The following is a 19046-nucleotide window of genomic DNA, read 5'->3' as shown; positions in this document are numbered from 1 at the left end:
GATCATGACATGAGCCGGCTGGACGCTTAACGACTGAGCCACCCAGGCGCCCCAATGCTGTTTTATTTTTAATCTTGGTGTCACATGTTCACACTGGCATATAGAAATACAGTTGCTTTGTAGATATTGATCACCTAACTTGTGACATCACTTAGTCTAGGAGTTTTTGATAGATTCCTTGGGATTTTCTATGTAGACAATAATTTCATCTGCAAATATGTTCAGTTTTATTTCTTTCTTTCTGATCTTTATGCCCATTTTCTTTTATTGTCTCATTGCACTGATTAGAACATCCAGTATTATATTGAAATAGAGTGCCAAGAGCTGACATCCTTGCCTTATTCCTAATCTGAGGCAGACAACATTCAATCTTTCACCATTAAGTATGCTACCTGTAGGTATTTCATAGATACTCTATCAAGTTGAGGAAGTTCCCCTCTGTTCCTAGTTTTCATTATGAATGAGTGTTGATTTTTTTCAGATGTTTTACTGCATTGGTTGATGATTATGTGATTTTTTTTTTCTTTAGCCTGTGAATATGGTGGGTTATACTGGCTGATTACTGATTATTGAATCAGACTTACACCCTTGAAATATCCTCTCCCTATGTTACATAATTCTTTTTATATATTGTTGAATTCTATTTGCTAATATTTTATTTAAAAATGTTGTGTCTAGGGGCGCCTGGCTAGCTCAGGCAATAGAGCATGCAACTCTTGCTCTTGGAGTTGTGATGTAAGCCCCACGTTGGGTGTGGAACTTACTTAAAACACACACACACACACACACACACACACACACACACACGCACAGCAAAAATACCTAAACCCCCCAAAAACAAAAAGAAATTTTATGTCTAAATATTCCTGTGGATCATTGGTCTGTAGCTTGCTTTGTTTCTCCTTTTTGTACTGTCTTTGTCTGGTTTTAGTATCAGGATAATATTAGCTTCAAAATATGAATCAGGAGGTCTTCTCTTTGATTTTCTAGAAGATAATGTGTATGGTGTTAATCATGTAAATGTTTGGCAGTGTTCTCCAGAGAAACTATTTGGGCCTATAGATTTCTTTAGGGTAGTTTTAAAATTACAGAGTCGATGTTTTTAATAGTTCTAGAACTTTTCAAATGTGGTAATTTGTATTTTTGTATGTATGAAAGTGGTCTGTCTCATCCAAGTTGCCAAATTTATGTGTGTAGGGATGTTCGTTGTATTTCTGTTATCTTTTTTAATGTCTGCAAGGTCATTAGTAATGTCTGTAGTAATATCACCTGTTGCATTCTTGATACTGGTAGCTTTTTTTCTTATTTCCCTATTTTTTTAGACTTGCTAGAGGTTTCTCAATTTTATTGATCTTTTTGAGAACAAACCAGCTCTTTGCTGAAGTGATTTTTTTTTCTATTTTTCTGCTTTCAATTTTATTGATTTCTGCTCTTATCTTTACTATTACCTTCCTTCTGCTTGCTTTGGATTTATTCTGCACTTCTGTTTTTAGGTTTCAAAGTGTGAATTATTGATTTAAGACTTTTTCTCTTTTCTAATTTAGTGCTATAATTTCCCTCAACACTGCTTTAGCTGTATTCCACACATTTTGGTAAGTTTTTTTTTTCATTTTCATTCATGTTAATGCAGTTTTAAAATTTGCATTGATCTTTCCTCTAGGTCCCATGGATTATATAGAAGTATGTTGTTTGGGTCCAAGTGTTTTGAGATTTTCCTGTTATCTTTCTGTTTGTGATTCCTAGTTTGATTCCATTGTGGTCAGAGAACACATTATGCATGATTTCAGTTCTTTTATAGTTGTTGAAGTTTGTTTAATGGTCTAACATATGGTCTGTCTTGGTGTGGGTACTTGAAAAGAATGTATATTCTGCTGTTTTGGGTTAAGTCTTCTATTACTGTCAATTAGATCCTATTGGTTAATGATGCTATTAACCAACTTCTGTAGTCTGATTTTCTGTAGAGTTCTAATCAAATGCTGAGAGAGGCGGTGTTGAAGTCTCCAAATATAATCATGGATTTATCTATTTCTCTTTTCATTTCTGTCAGTTTTTGCTTCATATTTTGTAGCGCTGTTATTTTTATGCATACACATTTAGGATTGCTATGTCTTCTTGGTAGATGGACACTTTTATCATTATATAAGGTCTTTCTCTGTCTAGAGTAATTTTTTTTTGCTCTGAAGTCTACTTTATCTCATGTTAATATAGCCACTCTTGCTTGGCTTTGGTTAATATTTGCATGATATATCTTTTCTTTTACTTTCAATTTGACTATATTATTAGAAGTGAATTTCCAGCAGATAGCATATAGTTAACGTTTTTCACCCACTCTTTGTCTTTTAATTGGTATACTTAAACCATTTACATTTGATGTGTTAGGGCTTAAGTCTGTCGTTTAATTTTTTTTTTTTTTATTCTCTCTGTTTTCTATCTTCTACATTTTCCTGTCCTCCTATGGGCTACTTGAACATTTTTTAGAATTCCATTTTAATTTTCTCTAGTGTTTTGAGTGTATCTCATTGTGCAACATCTTTAGTGATTGATTTATAAATTGCATTATATATACATAATTTATCCCAGACCACCAGTGTCATCATTTTACCAGTTTAAGTCATGTATAGAATCCTCATCTGCCTTTAAATCCCCCAAACGGAGGAGGGAAGCCTATTATATTTACCTATAGTTTTGCTTATCATATTTATTCTTCCTTGATGTTCCAAGTTCCTTTAAAAAAAAGAATTTTCCTTCTGTTTAGAGAATTTCCTTTATCTGCTCTTTTGGGGTAGGTATACTAGTGGCAATTTTTTCCCCCCTTAATCTGAAAGTGTCTTGATTTCCTCTATTTCAGAAAGACATTTTCCCTGGGTATAGGATTTTAGGTTTACTTTTTTTTTCTTTCTGCATTTGAAAAATATTGTGCTACTTCCTTCTGGCCTCCATGGTTTCTGATGAGAAATCCCCTGATATTCAAATTGTTCATCACTTATAGGTGAAGAATCACTTTTCCCTCACTGCCTTCAAGATTTTTTGTCTTTAGTTTCCAGAAGATTGGCCATGAGGTGCCTTGGAGTAGATTCTTTGGGTTCATACTGATGGGGCTTCACTCCTTTTATCTGTAGGCTTATGTTTTGCCAAATTTGAGAAGTTTCTAGTCATTGTTTCTTCAAGTGCTTTTGAGAACCCCCTCTTTCTTTACTCCTTTTGGGACTCATGGCATGACTGTTTGACACTTCGTTATAGTCCCATAGGTCCCTGAGGCTCTGAGGCTTGGGATTTGTTTTTTTTGTTGTTGTTTTGTTGTTGTTGTTGTTGTTGTTGTTTTACTCTTCTTTCTGTTTTTCAAACTGGCTAATTTCCATTGTTCTCTCTTCAGGTTTACAGATGCTTTTCTGTGTCTCCCTCCATTCTGCTGTTGAGCCCATTCACTAAGTTTCTGTTCTTGTTATTGTATTTTCAGTTCTAAAATTTCCATTTAATTCTTCTTTGTATCATTTACTTCCTGATACTTTTTATTTCTTTGAACAGGCTTTGTATTTTTTTATTTGCTTAAAGTGTGTTCATTATTGGTCATTGAAGAATTTCATTATGGCTATTTTAAATATTTTGTCAATTAATTCTAACATTTCTGTCGTCTTAATGTTGACATTTATCCATTGTCTTTTCCCATTCAGATGGAGATCTTCCTGGTTCTTGGTATGATTAGTAACTTTCAATTGAAACCTGGAAACTTTCATATTATATTAGGAGACTTTGTATCTTACTTAATTCCTCTGTTTTATTTGGCTTTCTCTAACACTGCTCTGACAGAGAAAGGGTATGTGTATATTCCTTATTGCCAGGTGGAGGTACTCAGCCTTCACTGTGACTCAAGGGAAGGAGGATCTCTTTGTTCTGGAGTTCTGATTCTCCATGTAGTCTCTACTGACAACATAGTGGGGATGGCCTTGGTACCTGTGGGCAATTGTGAAAGTCCTGACTCTCAACTAGGGTTCTTCTTCTTCCTCCTCCTCCTCCTTCTCCTCCTCCTCCTCCTCTTCTTCTTCTTCTTCTTCTTCTTCTTCTTCTTCTTCTTCTTCTACTACTACTACTTCTACTTCTTCTTCTTCTGCTGCTTCTGCTTCTTCTGCTTCTCCTTCCTCTTCTTATTCTTCCCCTCCTTCTCCTTCCTCTTCTTCCTCCTCCCCCTCCTCTCCTCCTCCTCCTCCATTAGGTTTCTTCTAATGTGGCCTGTGTGGGAGGAGGAAGTGAGTCTTATTGTTGCCAGGTGAAAGTAGAAATACAGGGTGCCCGTGTGGTCTCCACAGACATCTTGGTGGGGGTTGAAAGCATGGCTGGTTACCAGCCAGCAGGAACAAATATCCCGGTTCCCTGCTTGGTCTTCTCTGATACCATCCTGGGTGGTGGGAATGTGGGGTACCTGACTGCAGCTTTGCAAGGGTGAATGTCTAGTTTCCCCACTTCACCTTCACTTATGGGGGTGGGAGTGGGACCACAATTTTTTTTTCCTGTGGTGTTTATTTAGAGTATTATCTAAAAAATTTGTCTTGTTAGGCTTCCTCTTTCTTGGCTGTTTGGCTAGAGAGAGCAGGCTCTTGTTGGGCCTTTTTATAGCTGTATCTACTGGTATTTCCAGGCCACTAATTTATTCATTTCTAAGTCTGAAATATAAGAGGAAAAGAAGACCCAAAAAATTCACCACAGTGTTGTTTCTCAGGTCCTGAGGTTCATATTTAGTCTGCCTTCTTTCCATTTTTCAGAATCTTCTGTTTATTTTGCATATAATGTCCAAGTTTTAGCTGTATTTTGCAGGAGGAATAGGAAAAAAATAGACCTAATTCATCTTCCTCAAAATTGAAATCTATGAAAAGAATTTTAGTCTAATTTTAAACTCTGCTGATTTATTTCATAAAATGATACAGACCACCTAAAATAATTTTAAGGAGATAATAAATTCAAGAAATCTTCTAGAGAGTATGAGGTGCATGTCTTATTTCTAACTTGATGTTCCATAAAATAGAAATTGCCAATTGGTGATCTATAGCTCATAAATCGCCTCAAAGTGTTTAAAAAGAAAACAGCATAGAGTGGGAATCTACAATCGCTTATCTAAAACTCTTGGGGGCAGATGAGCTTTAGTATTTATATTTTTTTATATTTTATAAAAACTTTGTATATGGCACTGTTAAAGAAAAAATGATTCATGGCACTTGTTAAAGAACAATAAAGCAGACTTTATTCAGGGTCACTACTACAAGGGGATTTTATTTTATTTTTAAAATTTATTTTTGAGAGAGAGCATAAGTGGGGGGAGACAGAGAAGGGACAGAGGATTAGAAGTGGGCTCTGTGCTGATAGCAGTGAGACCAATGTGGGCGTGAACCCACAAACCATGAGCTCATGACCTGAGCCAGAGTTGAACGCTCAACCCACTGAGCCACCCAGGTGCCCCCAGTGGGATTTTATAATAGGGGAGAGAGATCAGCACAGCTTTGAATATAACAAGGACAAGTGGAGAGTTATAGCCAAGGAACAGGTTGGGAGTCAGTGGGTGGAAAATTACTAAGAGGTAGGGTAATTCTTTGCAAGACTGACCTAACAGGATTCTTACTGAAGCCTGGCCAGAGTAAAAAGATAGTGAAAGTAAGGAATAAGGAGGAATCTGATCAAATATCAAGAGTGTGGGGATTTTACTAAATTGATGCTGCAGGATTCTTGCTAAAACTGGACAAATGGGTCAATAGCCAAACCTATGGTCCACTACTTGTCAGAGAGAGGACTCAGAGGAACCTGACTCAAGTTTGGTCAAAGAAGAGAGTCTTTGTCAACTAACACCCCCAACAGGGGTTAGTGCAGGATCTCTAAAATCAAACACCTTAATATTTTTGCAGCAAGACAAATATTCACACTAAGTAGGTTAAATAAAGATTATAAATAGCATTATTTCAGGGAAGTTATGAAAATATTCTTTTCAAGGCACTCTGATTTAGTAATTGTGGACCTATAAAACCAAGGGTGTGTTAGGTGCGTCACAGCATAAGCAGTTTGGCAGCTTGGTCTCAACCCTCTTTGACTCAATGCATTGAAATTAATTGCACAACACTCTGCAGGCATTTGAGCTTATGGTCTCTGCATCCTCAACCATTTATTTATTTTTTGTGTGTTTTTAATTGGTTATTTTATTTTGTAGAATTTTATTTATTTAAAAATAATTTTTGGGGCACCTGGGGGGCTCAGTCGGTTAAGCGTCCGACTTCGGCTCAGGTCATGATCTCACGGTCCGTGAGTCCCAGCCCCGCGTCGGGCTCTGTGCTGACAGCTCAGAGCCTGGAGCCTGCTTCACATTCTGTGTCTCCCTCTCTCTCTGCCCCTTTCCTGCTCATGCTGTGTCTCTCTCTGTCTCAAAAATAAATAAAGATTAAAAAAATTTTTTTTTAAATAAAAATAATTTTTGATTGAAGTATACTTGACAAACAATATTACATTAGTTTCAAGTGTACAACATAGTGACTCTATGTTATACTCTGCTTGCCACAAGTGTAGCTACCATCTGTCACCAGACAACACTAGTACAGTACCACTGACAATATTCCCAATGCTGTACCTTTCGTCTCATGACTTATCATCCATAACTGGAAAGCCTATACTTTCTACTCCCATTCACCCATCCCTCTGGCAACCATCAGTTTGTTTTCTCTATTTATGGCTCTGCTCCTGCTTTTTTTTTCTTAGTTCATTTGTTTTTGTTTTTTAAATTCCATTTATAAGTGAAATCACATGGTATTTCTCTTTCTCTGACTTACTTCACTTAGCATTATGCCTTCTAGTTCCATCCATGTTGTTGCAAGTAGCAAGAGCTCACCTCTCTTTTATGGCTGAGTAATATTCCATTGTGTATATATGTGTGTATTGATGGACACTTGGGTTGCTTCCATATCTTGGTTATTGTAAATAATGCTGCAATAAATGTAAGGGTGCATATATCTTTTTGAACTAGTGTTTTCATTTCCTTTTTTTTTTTTTTTTAATTTTTTTTCAACGTTTTTTATTTATTTTTTGGGACAGAGAGAGACAGAGCATGAACGGGGGAGGGGCAGAGAGAGAGGGAGACACAGAATCGGAAACAGGCTCCAGGCTCCGAGCCATCAGCCCAGAGCCTGACGCGGGGCTCGAACTCACAGACCGCGAGATCGTGACCTGGCTGAAGTCGGACGCTTAACCGACTGCGCCACCCAGGCGCCCCTCATTTCCTTTGAGTAAATACCCAATAGTGGAATTACTGGATCATATGGTAGCTCTATTTTTAATTTTTTGAGGAGTCTCCATACTGTTTTCCACAGTGGCTGCACCAATTTGCATTCCCACCAACAGTGCAAGAGGGTTCCTTTTCCCCTGCATCCTCACCAACACTTGGTATTTCTTGTCTTTTTGATTCTAGCCATTCTGACCAGTGTAAGGTGACACCTCATTGTGGTTTTGATTTGCATTTCCCTGAAATATGAGTGATGTTGAGCATCTTTTCATGTGTGTCTGTTGGCCATCTGTATGTCTTCTTTGGAAAAATACCTATTCAGGTTCTCTACCTGTTTCTTAATCAAATTATTTGTTTTTTTTTTTTTTGTTTTTTTTTTTTGGTGTCATAGAAGTTCCTTATATATTTTGGATGTTAACTCATTGTTTATATCATTTGCAATATCTTTTCCCATTCACCGTGTTATCTTTTTGTTTTGTTGATGGTTTTCTTCACTGTGCAAAAGATTTTTATTTTGGTGTAGTTCCAATAGTTTATTTTTGCTTTTGTTTCTCTTGCTTTAGGAGGAATATCTAGAAAGATGGGGGTTTTTTGCCAGTGTCAAAGAAATTACCTCCTATATTTTCTTCTAGTAGTTTTATAGTTATAGGTCTCACATTTAGGTCTCTAATCCATTTTAAGTTCATTTTTGTGTATGGTATAAGAAAGTGCCCCCCCCCGCCCCCCCCCCAAAGAAAGTGCTCTAGTTTCATTCTTTTGCATATATCTGTCCAGTTTTCCCAGCACCATTTGTTGAACAGACTGTTTTCCCCATTGTCTGTTCTTCTCTCCTTGGTCACAGATTGATCATATAAACGTGGGTTATTTCTGGGCTCTGTATTTTGTTCTCTTGATCTAGGTGTCTATTTTTCTGCCAGTGCCATGCTGTTTTGATTATTATAACTTAGTAGCATATCTTGAAACCTGGGATTGTGATACCTCCGGTTTTGTGCTTTTAAGATTGTTTTGGCTATTCAAGGTCTTTTGTGATTCCATACAAATTTTGGGATTATTCATTCTAATTCTGTGAAAAATGCTATTGGTGTTTTGATAGGCATTGCACTGAATCTGTAGATTGCTTTGGATAGGATTGTCTTTAACCATTTTAAACTCTTCCAAACATATTGACTAAGTGCCTGATTTCTCTGTTACTTTCCTAATGACCAACTCATTGGAAAAAATACTTTTTTTTAAAATCTGGGATTTAGCTTAACACAGGAACTTCTCTGCTTATTAACAATGCCTTCCTCTCAATTTAGATGAAGAAGAAGATAGTGATGAATCAAGTGAAGAAGAATCCAGCCTAGAGAGTGATGAAGATGAGTCTGGATCTGATGATGAGGTTTTTGATGATTCTATTTGCCCAACAAGTAAGTTGGAAAAAGCCATGTGTTCTCTGTGAAATGTGGAGATGGATTGACCATACCAAGGGGGTCCTTTTTTGGTTTCTCAGTTGTCTCATAATAAAATTTAAGGCAAGACTGGTTTAAGTTGTATGAAGTATAGTCAATGATTATTTATTTATTTTTTTGGCTCTCTGGATGATTTATTTTCTTTTCCCTTAGGCAGCCATTAATTAATGACAAATAATTTGCAGATAATTTATAGTTTATTCACAAATTATGCATCAATTTTCATTTTATAGAGAAATGATCGATTGTACTGTGTGTGTATATTTTTAATGAAGCTTTCCCATTTTGACAAACCCATTCAAATTTTCTTTTTTTACTTTTATTTTTAATTTAGTTTATTTTTAACTTATCAATATATCATGATCATTATTTTTTAAGCCTATTTTTGTTTTTTTAAATGTGAAATTTATTGTCAAATTGATTTTCATACAACACCCAGTGCTCATCCCAACAGGTGCCCATTCAAATTTTCATATTTAAAATCTGCTTTGTATAAGGGTACTTTGTACCAGTTTTGTGGAGACACTTAGCAGTTTATATTCACTGTTTTCCCTGGTAAAAGCAGTCTGAAGCAGCTAGACCAATATTCTTACAGTCTCAATAGATGAATAGTCCAGTGCAGGAAAAACAGTTTCTTTTTGGTCTGAAATTTATCTTCCTAGCCATTTTATATAAATTTTAAAGTTTCATTTCAAATAAAGTTTAAATCTTGTTTTAATGTTGTAAACAAGAGACTTCCTAAAATCACATGCATGAGTGAAATAGAGTTCAAAAGATTAAATACAACTTCTTTTACAGCAGGATTAAACGGTCTGAAAAAAGTCTCACAGCTCATCTATTAGTGGTGGAACTAGGGTCAGAACTAAGGTTTCTAAATTCTATTGTAATACTCTTATTTTCACATTCTTTATCTATTGCTTGGTGTATAAATGTGGCTGTGATGTGATATAGTGGAAATTAATAGAGAGATAATGTGAATCCCACCGTGTCACATATCAGTTACATGACCTCTCTGAGACTTAGGGTCCTCACCTATAAAGTAGGAACAACAGTTTCTACCTTGCAGGGGTCTACGAGCTTTGAGTGAGATAATGTGCATAAAGGGCTTAACAGAAAGCCTGGCTCATAGTACTGCTCAGAATGTCAATACTGTATCATAATTGCTATCATGATTACTTATACTATTAATAATTTCCACCTGGAACAATGGAGCCCTAAGTGTAGTCATTATTAATTCTTTATTTTTAAGTTTATTTATTTGGGGGGGGGGCACAGAAAGAGAGAGAGAGAGAGAGAGAGAGAGAGAGAGAGAGAGAGAATTCCAAGCAGGCTCTACACTAACACCATGGATCCCAAAGTGGGGCCCAATCTCATGGACCATGAGATCATGACCTGAGCCAAAAACAAGAGTCAGATGCTTAATCGACAGAGCCACCCAGGCATCCTGGTCATTATTAATTCTGAAGCTCCAAAGTCTACACTTCTAAACTTACCACATTCTGTAGCAATGGGGCTTCTTTTTAATTTTGACTTTCTTTTCAGATTGTGATGTGGGTCTTTTTGAACTGGCCCTTCAACTTCGAGAGAAAAGGCTGGACATTGAGGAGTCCTTAGTTGAAGAAAAGAAAATTATCGATAACCTCAAAAAGGAATATGATACACTATCCAAAAAAGTATGGTTGTGTGCCTACTTGTTTATCCTTTCCCAACATGCTGTTTTTGTCCTTCCAGCTGCAGTACTGCCATGTCATAGCAATGACCTAAGTTAGGACTTCTCTCCAGAGAAGAAACATTTTAAGTATTACATTTTAAGTGTTTCCTCTTCAAGTGTATTTGTGGTGGCAGCTGTTGCTCTTTTGAAGACTGGATTCCTTTATCTAAATCACTGACCTCTAAACTTTTTTTAATGTTTATTTATTTTGAGAGAGAGAGAGTGCATGTGCACATGTGTGCCTATGAGTAGGAGAGGGGCAGAGAGACAGAGGGAGAGAGAGAATCTCAAGCAGGCTCCATGGTGTCTAGGGGTTTAAGCCCACAAACCATGAGATCATGACCTGAGCTAAAAGCAAGTCAGATGCTTAACCAATGGAGCCCCCCAGGCATTCCTAAACTTTTGTTTACTACATACTTCTATATGTAAAGAAAATTGTGGAGCATGTATCCCCACAATAAATGTACATTTATTTACAAATTATATTCATGAATTACTGTACTAATATATTTTGTACATTAGATAACATTCACAAACACAGAAATGAAAAAGAATAAGATAAAAATAAATGGGAATGGAAACTGGTCTTTCTGTACCCTATTACATCACTTTGTTGACCCTCTGGGGTGCGTGCATCCCATGTTGGAGACCATGCAGCTAAACTGGTATAATTATGTTGAGGGATGTCTGCCTTATTTGCTCATTTTCCCTCTTAGATACTCTTTTCTAGAGACACATTGCTTAAATCATATTCACAAATATTTTTAATAGATTGTTTCTCTTCTTGCAAATAGGAAATAATTTGGAGGATTTTCAAGTTTTTTAAATGAAGAACATGCTTTATGAATGCTTTAGTTAGTAGTTTTGTTGCTTTAAATGGGCTTTTTTCCTTTCATATATTGAGGTCATTATGGCCAAAAGAGATTCCCACCATTTTGACAAAGACATTCCATACCAAGTGCTGCTTTTCATGCAGTAAATAAAGGGAGATGAGGATAGGCCTTCTGAATTTGTATTCACAACACCTTTACAACCTTGGGGATATAGGAATGATTGAAAAAGTGGTGTGTATCATGACTTAGCAGAAAGGAAATAACATACATTTCTGGGCTGCAAACTGGGATCATTCATTTAATCACAGCCCAGGTCCTACTCATCTCCCAAGATGTCCTCCTTTATCACCTGAGGTATGTGTTTGCTGGTTCTTGCCCACATTTCACACATGGGGCTTTCCACAGGTAAAAATTGTGGCAACTAATCTGAATGCAGCAGAGGAGGCCCTGGAAGCTTACCAACGAGAGAAGCAGCAGCGTCTGAATGAACTGCTCGTTGTGGTTCCCCTCAAGCTCCACCAGGTGATGGGTCTGGAGTGGATGCCCCACCCCATCTGAGCAGAAAAGCCACCACACCCAGGGTTTTCCAGGAAAGATTCACAGATCACTAGTGGGAAGAAGTGCAGTCCTTTGCCAAGAATTCTGTCTGAATAATGACACCCTAACTTTTCTTATCCATTCTCAGATTGTTATGAAAGAGTAATAGCCAAACACAGGTATTTCCCTATGGCCCATTATCACTTCAAAAGTCCAATTAATTGTTTCAGTCTGATGAAATGAGCAGCCTATGACTCAATTTTTTTTAATTTATCTTTTTAGTTTATTTATTTTTCTAGTAACCTCAAACCCAATGTGAGGCTTGAACTCACGACCCCAAGGTCAAGAGTTACATGCTCTTCCGAGCCAGCCAGGTGCTCCGAATAGCCAGCCTATGACTTAAGAAAGAAACGTCTTAGAAGTTGAAATCTTGGATCTTGTGTACAGGTCACTTTTCACACCATCTTTAAGTAGACAAGAACTAATGGTGCAAGAATTATCTTAACAGCTGCTTGTTAATGAGGAAGGGCAAGACAAAAGAAAAACGTCCTTTTTCTTTTTTCCCTCTTTGCCCATTTCCACACTCTATTTGAATTACAACTTACATTTAAATGCAAAGATACATATCAGAGAAAAGGCCTATCAGGTCTTTTGTCAGGTAAAGAGGGAAAGCTGTATTTTAGAAGGGAAGCCTTATATCAGCCTCACATACATTTTGTGTAACCTGACCCAAACTAGATTAGCCATATAAAGCAATTTGTCTAATATCCCCACCCTGAAATGCTTGTTCCTTGGTTATGCAGTAGACATTAGGCATAGTCTGTGGGAAGATTTGCTGTCTCTAAAGGGACATAATGTGGCTTACCATCTGAAGGCAACTTCCTGCTTTCCTTTACTCAGTAGTGGGAATGATAGAAGTCCAAAGGCAATGACCTAAAACAAGGGACAGAGAAGGAAGTGCTTTCTGTGATCTTACATTTAATTCGGTCTTTGTTTTTGTTTGTTTGATAGATAGAGCATATAGTGTTTGGAGAAATACCTAATGATCTTTCTGGAACCTTGGTCTTTTCTAACCATTCCTTGGGACGACTGCAAGAGCGAATCAGACAGCTTCATGAGGAAAATTCCAAGCAGCAAAAACTCAACAAAGAATTCCGGGAGAGGCGTAAACAGCTTATCCGAGAAAAGAGAGAGATGGCAAAAACTATAAGCAGTGAGTAACTAAGCCCATGGTTTATCTAGCACTATCTATTGATAAGAGAAGGAACTATTAAGTGACCATCTCCAACTCTGAAAACAGTAATAATCACAGAATCATAACCACTGAGAGCAAGGAAACACCTTCTCGTCTTCCTAGCTGCCATCTCTCCTCCTATCGCTGAAGCGTCCCCCTCTTGTTTTAAAAGAATGAGTCTTTTATCATAGAAACTATTTCTCTTAAGTTTAAAAGGTTTTTTGCATGATGAAATATAGAATAACATGGTAACTGTGTGCTAACAACCAAGCTTAAGAAATTAAAACACGGAAGGGACAACTTAATCCCCTTCTCTTTCTGATACTATCTGCTATCCCCTTCCCCAGGGTCAACTGGCAGGTAAGTACACATGCATATCTATGTATCCACACATAATATATGGAATCTTGTGCATGTTTATAACTGTACTATATTGTTCATATCATTTTTCAGTTCACTTTATTAAACCAATTTTTGAGAGGTATCCATATTGCTATAGATAATTTATTCACTTTAACTGCTGCTACCATATTCCATTATAGGACTTGGAAAGAATTTATTTCTTCAATCTTCTGTCGATGGATATTTGGGGTATATCTATTTTTTGTGATTACGGAGTTAAACTTTCTTGTACACCTCTCCCTGCCCATGTGAGAAGGTGAATCCCCAGGACCGGGGTCTCTGGTTTGTAGGGGGATTATGCATTTTCAGCTCTCCTATATATTGCCAAGTTGCCCTCTAGGGTGGTTGTACCATTTTATCTCACTCCTGCCTCTCTCCTCTTCCCCAGCACTGTGTGAGAATTGTCTAGACTCTTCTCAGGAACATTTGATGCTGTCAAGTGTTAATATTTTTTTGCCAGCCTTGTGGATGTTAAATTGTGTTTCACTGTGGTTTTTATTCATGTTTCCTGGATTCTGGTGAGGTTGAACATCTTTGCATACATTTATTGCCATTTATTTGTGTTTCCTTTTCTGTAAATTGTCTGTTATATACTTCGCCTATTTTTTACTTCTATTTCTTGTTTTCTTATTGATTTTGGGGAGTTCTTTCTGTATTCTGTCTTTGTCCATTAAGTGCATTTCAAATTTCTTCTAGTTTGTGAGTTGATTTTTTTACTTTGTTTAGTGTATCTTTTTTGGGATATAGACATTTAAAATCTTAATATAGTTAATGTTATCAAAGTTTTTTTTTTTTTTGCATTGTGTCTATGTGTAGGTCTTAAGAAATCCTTTCCTGTTTTGTGATCATATTTTGTCTACGGTTTCCTCTATTACTAGTGTTCTTCATATTTGCATTTTTAATCTATCTGGAGTTAAGGTGGTTACTATAAGATGTACAGTATAAAGAGTACTATCCTTTAAAAAATACTTTTTGTCGTATTTGATATATGGAACATGAGTGTAAGTTGTGAATTTTCCAACTTTAAAAATAACAATATTGCCAATACTTTACTACTTTAATGCCACAGAACTGTACAGTTGAAAATGATTAAAATGATACGTTTTTCTGTTGTGTATTTTACCACATCGGAACTATATTTATATTTTTTAATTTGAAAAAGAAAAAATGGGAAGACTATGGTGGTCAACTGGTCAACCAATCCAAGTTGCTTGGATTTGTAGAGGCCAGTTTCCAATGAGTGTTGATGGTTCTGCCTTCATGGGTGGCTGGATTATAAAATTAAAAAAAATACACATTAAGACTCCAGGTTTAAATAACACTTATTTGAGACACAGAGTTTTCTTAGGTGTAGGCCTTCTCATGTACTTCACATTCCTCTGGCTTCTGTAGCTCATGAATATTGTTTATATTTGAAAGTGCTATTCATCAAACCAAGGAATAAGCTAGTATAAAAACAAGGAAAGAAGCTTGTTTCCCTTTGGGTAACTCTCAGTTTGGGAAAATGTGTGAAGATGAAATGAGGTATTCAAATTTTCAGAATGTGAATGGAAATAAAAGGGAATAATCTGTGTGATATAAGGTTTTTCAGCAACTTTCAGTTCTTCTCTCACCCATCCCCCGGCCCATTTTCTGAAAAGCAAGTTGTGAGTCTGGTTAAAGACTGATCTGAATCTGAAAGTAGAACTAGGAATGGGTTCCTTTTCTGTAAGCCAGCAAGCAAAGGCTTAACAGTGATGAGAAACACCACAGTTGGCTTGTTGTTGCCTTCTTTCCCCCCCAGACCCAATGGGCAAGAAGAGGGGAGTCTAGAACATGGTGATGGGAAGAGGTAAGTTCATTCACTCCATTCCAAGGATGACACAGCTCTAAGCCATGGGGAATGCATGTGGTAAATATTCCAGACAGTTTTATGTCTCTAGTGAACACTAGCTGGCCTGAGTAGGAGAAAGGCATAGGCTGGTTCCACAGAGAGAATGGCAAGGACCAGAGTCCGTGTCCTAGTACATGAGGCTGTCCTGAGAAAGGGCATTAGCTGAAGGGAGTCAAAGTTCTTACTGAGAGGCTAAGCAGGCAGCCACAGGCTAGCACACATGTGCAAATGTTCTAACCTTAATTTTTGTATCAATGATTATCATGACCACATTACACAAGTCACTGGGAACCCTACTCACATAGAAGTGAATAACCCCTCCCTGGATAGGGCACAATGGCAGCCGTGGTTACACCATTATATTCAGTCATAACAATGATACCAGAATACAAACTTCTGCACTGTAGCAGAATTGTATCATCTCATTATACTTTCGAGCCTTCAGATTTAGGGGACAGTCTGGTGACTGAGAAAGTCTTGTTACAAGATTTTATTTTCTGGGGGAGCTCAGACCCCACAAATGGAATTTTCTCCAGATGTTCCAGTGTTCTCATGTTGAGAAAAGGCAGTAAACAAAAGTAAAATATATTGCATGTTAGATGGAAATCATTGCTAAGAAGAGAAATTAAGAAGGAATTGAAAGGAGAGTGCTCAGGTGAGTAGGGGCCAGGAACTGCTCCCTGGAAACATGGCTTACCTGGTAAGGTGTGGTTTTCCCTGGTTAGAGGATGAAGACCTGCTCTTGGTTACCACTTCAGGACTGAGTGTATTGGAAATGAGCCTTTTACCCATCTCACAACTTGCTTTCAGAAAATGGGCTGGGGAGAGGGATCCATGTGGTTATTTGGGAAGAGCATTTCAGTCAGTGGGAACTGAGAAGGAGTGAGCCTGGAATGTTTGAGAAGCAAACAGGAGGCCAGTGTGTCTGCAGTTAATGAGGAGAGAAGTATAGGGCAGGTGGTGGGGAGAGATCACAGGGGCAGGACAGACCTTGTAAGGCCTCATGAACCACTGCAGTGACTTTAATTTTTACTTGGAGTAGGATGGAACTTTTCCTCTAAGTGCCTGCTCTGTTCCTAACACTAGATGCTATAGAGATCAGTAATTAAAAAAAAAAATCTGAAGCATCTCTAGTCTAGTTGGGGCCCATTAACAGTCTGCGGAGGGACACCTCATAGCATGTAAGCCAGCGGGGAAAGCTGAGTCTGCTTTACACAGGATTTTCAAGTAGGTGAAAACACAGGAATGGGCATTGTAGGTGAGCAAAGGAGCAGGTAAAGAGTCACAGGAAAAATCAACTGGTAACATAAAATCCTTTACCATCCTCTTGCAAAAGTTGTTCTATAGAATGTTGTTGTTACTGGTATTGTTCATTTAATAACCATGAAACTACTGAACAACCTAAGACAGTGATGTCTTCTTTTAGAAATGGAAGAAACAGTCCGTCGGCTAATGATCAGCAAGTTTGGCCGTGTGATAGACCTAGAAGCCCTTCAGACACTTTCTGTGAATACAACGCTTGAAGAGCTAAAGATCAAAAAACTTCGAAAGGAGCTATCAAATGCAAAGGAAATGAAGATGTGGGAGGTAACGGATGGGAGGACAGGTGACCCAACTTGGTCGAACTTGGGTTGAGGCAAGAAATGCTGTCAGTGGTTCCCGTGAAACATCTGTGCAGCCAGAGATGATTCTGTGAGCCCCACTTGGCTCCCCCATGATATTAAGCCTGTCTTGCATCCTTACCATTCATTTAGTTTAAGGGACTTGCCTATCTTGTGCTAGTGAAAACACCAGCACTGGGTTTTGGGGTCTTAAGTACATGGACATACGATGACAAAATGGCATGGATGATTACAAAGATGCCACTTTGAGGTCTACATTAATGTATACATATATTTTCTGGCAGTGTTAGAGATGGAACTGCTCTGCTCTGAGGGTCCCAATTATATTATTCCCTATTGCTTTTGCATGCTCTTAGTATCTGGAAATTAGAAAACATCTCTAAGTAATAAATTCTATAACCAGGTATGGACTATTTAGCTGGTAGGATCTTAGAAGATGTTAATGCCTACATTGTTGCCTGAGCTATGAGATGAGGCAGTGCCCCAGTTATAGCCAGATTCAAACACAGGAGCTTTTATAAAAATTTGCAAGTCCCCAGATCACTGTGACTTCTCCAGTTTCCAGTTTTACCTCATCCATAGACAGGGTAGGAGAAGAGGTTCCTAGTGCTATCTTGTCTCATCTTTGCTATCCAAGATTCACCACAATGCTTTGAAGAAGCAAATTACTGGAGCGTTCATGTCAATGGGACTGGTTCCTTTCAGGGGAATGCTGGAGATAATAGGGGCAATCTAAAATAATTTTTTGAAGCAGTAAGAGAACAAAGAAAGCCATTAGGAGACCTATGGCCATTCAAGCTGGCTACCTTGAGGATCATGGGCCAAGACTGGGAAAAGAACAGTATATGAGAGCTTGCTGTTTCAATTAATGTTCTTCCTTTTAAATAATGAATAGCAGCATTCAGTATGCACACTCATTTCATTCTTCAACAATAAAGCGGTATCTATCTTATTTTTACCTACTTTGATCCTTGAGCATACCTACATTCTGCTTTTCTCTAATCAAACCACAGACAAAGCAGTTGGCCCAGGTTGCATCTTAATATTGATTTCTGATTAAATTTTTCCATATGCATGTTTGTTGAATGGTTTTGACCAAATCTGGACATGCATTTTTCTAATTCATCTCTTATTCACTTAATCCATTTTGCATCTTCCTGCCCTGGCAGGAAAAGATTGCTCAAGTACGATGGGAGCTGATGATGAAGACAAAGGAACACACCAAAAAGCTTCATCAGATGAATGATTTATGTACCGAAAAGAAGAAACTTGATTCTCGATTGAATACACTACAGAACCAGCAGGTATGTTACTTCTTTTCAGACCCTTTATCAGAGTTGGGGAAACTCTATAAAGGTAACTATTCACAAGAATATCAAGTACTGGCATTTAAACAAATTTTGATCTCAAGACCACGTCCAGCCCACCTGGGTCCCGGAGGACATGAAGTTGCTGGTACCTACTATATAAGTGAGTCTGAGGGACTGGCTTTATTGTATGCCATTTGGGTGCCGTGAATTTACATATGTATTAACCTATGGGGTTTGCCTTGGCCCTGGTGAGATGAGATTTAGGTACAAATGACACCAATATAATCCCTAAATTTGGTGTTAAATACCCATTTCCAATATTTATTTCATTTGATTTAAAGTGGGTATCTTTAATTGTAGGATCTCACATTACTTTATTAAAACACTTGTTACTTTGTATGGCTTTCACCTTGTTCTTACATAATTCTTATTCAGCCTGACATAATACATAATATATGGTAGATAACTCTTATTTAATACAGGTTCACCTGATTCAAGGTTCACCTAGGTGAGGTACCCTCTAGCAACCTAACACATACATGACATATTTTGATTTTTTAAATGCTTTTTATTTTTTAAAGTTTTTTATTCATTTTGAGGCGGGGAGGGGCAGAGAGAGAAAGAGAGAATCCCAAGCAGGCTCTGCACTGTCAGCATGGAGCCTGATGTGGGGCTGGAACTCACCAATCACGAGATCATGACCTGAGCTGAAACCAAGAGTCAGACACTTAACTGACTGAGCCACCCAGGTGACCCATAGGACATATTTTAATATATATGTCATATTCTTATAATAGTATCTGCAAAAATGCCCATTGTTTCTC

General features: G+C 37.6%; 1 protein-coding gene across 3 annotated transcripts in view; it reads left to right on the top strand.

Annotated features, from left to right (window-relative positions):
• The window catches only part of CFAP44 (cilia and flagella associated protein 44), a 151576-nt gene that overhangs the window by 129580 nt on the left and 2950 nt on the right, over positions 1–19046 (top strand). For all 3 annotated transcript variants that reach the window (XM_019448382.2, XM_019448383.2, XM_053903343.1), the window contains 6 exons: positions 8548–8658; positions 10243–10373; positions 11650–11766; positions 12793–12994; positions 16717–16877; positions 18082–18216. In XM_019448382.2, the coding sequence (XP_019303927.2) occupies positions 8548–8658; positions 10243–10373; positions 11650–11766; positions 12793–12994; positions 16717–16877; positions 18082–18216 (857 nt within the window). The remainder of the gene's footprint in view (positions 1–8547; positions 8659–10242; positions 10374–11649; positions 11767–12792; positions 12995–16716; positions 16878–18081; positions 18217–19046) is intronic.

Source organism: Panthera pardus, unplaced genomic scaffold (assembly GCF_024362965.1).
Source record: "Panthera pardus isolate Hobbes unplaced genomic scaffold, ASM2436296v1 HiC_scaffold_16, whole genome shotgun sequence".
In the NCBI taxonomy this organism is placed as follows: Eukaryota; Metazoa; Chordata; class Mammalia; order Carnivora; family Felidae; genus Panthera; species Panthera pardus.
The sequence above is the reverse complement of the archived record's forward strand: the minus strand, read 5'-3'. Positions and strand labels throughout refer to the sequence as shown.